The sequence below is a fragment of the Diabrotica undecimpunctata genome, chromosome 9 (assembly GCF_040954645.1).
Source record: "Diabrotica undecimpunctata isolate CICGRU chromosome 9, icDiaUnde3, whole genome shotgun sequence".
In the NCBI taxonomy this organism is placed as follows: Eukaryota; Metazoa; Arthropoda; class Insecta; order Coleoptera; family Chrysomelidae; genus Diabrotica; species Diabrotica undecimpunctata.
Genome location: NC_092811.1, coordinates 45,723,793 through 45,729,041, shown reverse-complemented (window position 1 = coordinate 45,729,041; position 5,249 = coordinate 45,723,793). Strand labels below are relative to the sequence as shown.

General features: G+C 37.9%; 1 protein-coding gene across 1 annotated transcript; it reads left to right on the top strand.

The window, feature by feature from the left end:
- Window positions 1-2,907: 2,907 nt before the first annotated feature.
- LOC140450596 (uncharacterized) lies at window positions 2,908-3,567 on the top strand. Its single transcript, XM_072544252.1, has 2 exons — window positions 2,908-3,217; window positions 3,275-3,567. Exons 1-2 carry the CDS (start codon window positions 3,136-3,138, stop codon window positions 3,565-3,567), a joined length of 375 nt encoding a protein of 124 aa, XP_072400353.1. The 5' UTR covers window positions 2,908-3,135.
- Window positions 3,568-5,249: the final 1,682 nt, after the last annotated feature.

The following is a 5,249-nucleotide window of genomic DNA, read 5'->3' as shown; positions in this document are numbered from 1 at the left end:
GCTACTTTTATAGCGTAATCTACCTTGGCACAAATAATGAGATTTTCGGATAAATTTTTCGTGGGTAAGGTAGTATAGTTGGGAAATTCGATTTATTATCCTTAAAGAGAGATGAAACGTAGTCTGGTCAGATTTTAGCTAGTTTTTTCTGGTTATGTATGGCTAGTCTCCTTGATTATTTTTAAGGCTAGAATTATGATGTTTTCTGTATAAACTGGAAATTGCTTTAGCTTTCTTATGTAGCTCAAAGCTGTCTACCTTTTCTTGTAGTGATTCCAAGGCTTCACAACGTTCTTTCATCCAGCTTTATTTTGCAGTTTTTTATCTTATCTTACATTGGTTTTTTTTGTATTTATGTTGGTTCTGAAGTATTTTGTACTGTCTGCGTTGCTCCATTAGATCAAGTATTTCTTTCGTCATCCACTCGTTTTTGTGATTTCTTTTTATTTGATTGGCGATTGCTTCGTCAGCCTTGGCTATAGCCATCATTATTTTCTCAAAGCATTCCTCTATGCAATTTTCAATTGACGTCATTACGTATGTGGTTCTAAGCTATTCATTTCTCATTATTTCTCTCGTTTTTATGTATTTATTGTTAGCTGGATTTTTAATCTTTGCCAATCGAAGCCTTACATTTACGATTAGGAGATTGTGATCCGATTGGACTTTTTCTTCTTCTTCTTTTTTTAGCTTTCTATTGTTCATTCTTTGACACAGCACCACTCATTTTTACTTTTTCCTACTTTGTGCTGATTACTAATTGATGGCTCGTTTTATAAGAACCTTGTCTCTAACAAAACTAATTACACAAAAAAATGTCGGAAGAAAGCCAAAAACAAGACGGACCATCGGAACAAAACCAACACTAATTAGATTGTGATTTCCATACTCATACAGCCAATAAACACAACGACTCACCAAGAAACTTGACAAATCTTAGCAACGCATATGTAAGACTAAATAACTAACACTAAAAAAGCTATCGTACCAGGTAATCTCCGTACTATGTCCACTGCTGGATATAGGTCTCCAGTTATCTCCGGCATGCATCCAGTTATTCTAACACGCTTCAGATCGTCAGTCCATCTAGTTGGTGGGCGTCCGCTGCTCCGTTATGTTTCTTATCTTGGTCTCCACTCGAAAGTACGTTTTGTCCATCGGTTGTCTGATAATCTGGCGACCTGTCCTGCCCAATTACATTTTAGAGACGCGATTTTTTCGATGACTGTTGTTTTTGTTCTACGACGTATTCCTTCGTTTGGGATTCGGTCTCTCAGAGAGTATTAGTAGTACAATGTGTGTTACCAGGTAACACACATTGGTCAAAGATTTGCCTTTAGGCATATGGGTAGATCCGATTTAAATACATAGTTTTATTTACCAAACGCTTGAGGTTGGACCAAAACGTTCACCTCAGTCTGAAGCCGCAGATAGGGATGGACAGCAATGTTCACCTCTAATCTCGGCCCAACCGGAGGCTGGACCAAAACGTTCACCTCAGTCTGAAGCCGGAGCTAAGGATGAACAGCAATGTTCACCTCAAGCTTCGGCCCAAGCGGAGGATGGACAAGGACCACCTCGGGAAAACCGGCCAAAACGCCACAGAATTAGCGGCGCCGAGGCAAAAAGAAGGAAGAAGGCCAATGAGGCGATGGGAAAAGCACCCACGGGAGCAGCTCATCCCTCTCCAGCCCCTCCCAAAACAAAGGCGAAGATGCCCACATCGGAGGCTGACAACGGTTCCACCTCCAAAAGAAGACAGAAACCAACAGCCCCCGGTGTGAAGCGCCTTCGCCCAAGTACCTCCACAGAGGGCACGCCGAGGAAGCACAAGAAGTCTCGCGGTGGTGGAAACACCGCTGCGCCTTCCCAAAGCTTCGCGGAAGCTACCTTGAGACATCTCAAGGTTGCTATTATAGATAAGGTAAACCCGTATGGAAAGGTCACGCCGACCGGGCAAACCTTATTAAACACAGCCTAATCGAGGAGTTGGACAGAACAATCTTGTCACCCTCGAGCAGCCAGATAAAAGCACCCACGTTCAAGTCGTGGACTTACTCGGGTGAGATCATCAAAGTAGTCTGTGATGACGATGAGGCGCTTGCATGGCTGGAAAAGGCTACATCTGACCTCAAACCGTGGGAGGAAGCATCACTGTCTGTTGTCAGTCAGGATAAGCTTCCAAAACTTACCAAAGCCTCTCTATGGATCTCGGAGGATGCTATTAGCACCTCTGATGGCCCAGAAAGAGTGCTGCGGAGGTTAGCGGCGCAAAATCCAGACATGGCAGTTGCGAGATGGTGCACCTTCCACCATGAGGTAAAAAAGGATCCTAAAGGACACCTGTTTGTCTTCGGAATCGGAGACGATGACATGGTTGTCCTTAGGAAAAGGGCAATGAGGCTGAGCTGCACGTTCACCTCATTGTATCTAAAAACAAGCACAAGCAAAGTGCAGGATACCTCTACGGAACCAGGAACCTCAGACATGCGCTAACCGACTACGGTTGCTGAGACTGAGACACCCCTGGTCCCACAGCAGGGACAAGATCATCAGATATATATATCATAAAGACATGTTGACTATAATGGTTTAAGCAGAGTTTTTACTCTGCTTAACCCATTTTCGGCCAATGGTGCGTATACGCACCATTACCTTTTAGATTTTTTTTTTATTAAAGCATTTCAACAGAAAACCTCATTGCGGTAGTTTAATATACAACCTTTAAACATTTAATTCAATATATTATCTTTCTATTTTTATTGTTTCCTTGCTTTCTGTGAATTTTTTAATATAGTTCATGTTTACCATTTTAAAAATGCCTAGCCATAACTTTAAAAATAAACTATATGATACATTTTTGTTTGGACGCTTTTTATTTATTACTGTTCTAAAAAGATAAACAAATCTATGTATAAGTCATTTTTGGTGATAAGATATTTATTTTTCTAAGAAACAGATTGTCATTATATAGTGGTGCGTTAGCGCACCGTTGGCGGAATCTGTGAATAAGTACGCAGCAACTCGACAGATCTTGTCGGCTCATTCTTTAGTAGTTATAGTGGTTAGTTATGCGGTAGATTTCGTATCGACAAGAACTAAGTATACACGTGCTGTTTATTACTGAATTTAGCTATGCCAAAAAGACATATTTTGACCCATAGGGAGCTAGAAAGTGCGTTAGAAGAAATTGTTAATGATTTAGAAATAGAACGAGGTATGTTGATATAATTTTTTATTTTTCGTGTATAAATAACATCATAAATTTTGATAGGATTTGTGGATGCTGTCTATATACCACCTAATGTAGACGAGTTGACTGATGAAGAGGATATTGACGAGAATTTACTTATGAATGACGAATCAATTGATAAAGAAATAGCTGGTACCTTGGAAATTGAGGTTGATATCGATAATGACATTTGCGATGAGCCTGAAGAACCTGTGCCAGGAAAGAAAAGACGATTTTCTGGTAAAAAAGAGAGGGAAAATATAGAGTGGGAAAAAAAGAAGTTGTTTATACCCATTTACCTACCTCAAATGAACATAATAGTCTACAACAAATAAAAGACGCACTGGAGGGCAAAACACCATTGGAAATTTTCTTAATGTTTTTTGACGAAGAACTTTTGACCATGATAGTTGAGTTTTCAGTAAAATATGCTCGTGATAATAATCGTCAGGATTTTAAATTTTGCATAAAAGACTTAAAAAAAATTTCTTGGTATTTTGATACTATCGGGTTACCACATATTACCGCAAACAGATTTATACTGGAGTTTGGACGAAGATAAGGGTTTGCCTATTGTAAGAAAATGTATGAGTAGAAACATGTTCAGGAATATCAAAAGAAATATCCATCTATCAAACAATGCAAATCTCAATCAAAATGATAAATTCGCAAAACTTCAACCATTTTTTGAAGCCATAAACGCTAGGAATAAACAGTTTGGAATATTCGCCCACAATCTATCGATCGACGAACAAATGGTACCCTATTTTGGTCGCCATTCCTGTAAGATGTTTATAAAAGGAAAGCCGGTAAGATTTGGTTTCAAGTTGTGGTGTTTGTGTTCATCAGATGGGTACTTGTTTACTTTTATACCGTACGCTGGAGCAAACACGGAAAAAGAAAAATCTCCACTTGGACTTGGTGGCCAAATAGTGATTGACCTTTTATCTGCACTTGAAAATCCATTGCACCACAGAGTTTTTTTTGATAATTATTTTTCGTCGTATAAGCTTTTCGAAAAATTACAACAGATGAATTATTTTGCTACGGGTACCATTCGAGAAAATCGAACAAATAAAGCTCCTTTAGATGGGGTCAAAATATTAACAAAAAAAGACAGAGGAGCATATGACTATGCTTACAGTGAAAAATCCAAAGTTACTCTGGTTAGGTGGAATGATAATTCAGTTGTTACAGTCGCTAGTAATAATTTTGCTGTTCAACCACTTACAACTGCTAAAAGATACAACCGAAAAGAACGTAAAGATATCCAAATCCCACAACCTGACCTCATAAAACAATATAATAAATACATGGGCGGAGTAGATCTTCACGACAACGCCATTGCTAATTACAGAACAAATATACGAGGTAAAAAATGGTGGTGGCCTCTTTTCATCAATACATTAGATAGCGTCATAACTAATTCGTGGAAATTATGTAGAATAGCAAATAGTTCAAATATGTCTCAATTAGAATTCAAATCTTATTTAGCAGTCTGTCTGATGAAATGTGAAGGCGACGCTACAAAAAGTACCAGCATTGGGAGGCCACCAAGAGAACCCGTTCCATCAGAAGTAAGATTTGATAAAATGGGACATACAATAACAAAACATGCCGATAAGACTCGAAAAAGGTGCAAAGAGTGTAAAAATCATACTATTTACCTTTGTATAAAGTGTAATGTACATTTACATGCAGATTGTTTTGAAAAATTTCACAATAGAAATTAAATTAGTTTTTTTTGTTTGTACAAATTATGTTCTTGGATTTGGCCAATGGTGCGTATACGCACCATGTCATAATTCAAACATTTTTGAAAAAATTCCAAATTTTTTATACTTCTGTTACAAATAGCTCTCATTAACATAGAAAAATAAAACTTTACTAAAAATTAACGATTTTTTCTTATTTTGGCCAAAAATGGGTTAAACCTTGTAATATTTTAAAGTAACATATTTTACTCTTGCAAATACCGCACTGTCTAGTCCAACGTTTTATTCAAAATAATAAATTT

What these genes read in the sequence shown, in the direction of transcription:
- LOC140450596 (XM_072544252.1), top strand. Translation starts at nt 3,136, where the DNA reads ATGCCAAAAAGACATATTTTGACCCATAGGGAGCTAGAAAGTGCGTTA. An exon ending in TGATTTAGAAATAGAACGAG is followed by an intron (nt 3,218 to 3,274) that starts GTATGTTGATAT and finishes AAATTTTGATAG; the next exon opens with GATTTGTGGATGCTGTCTAT.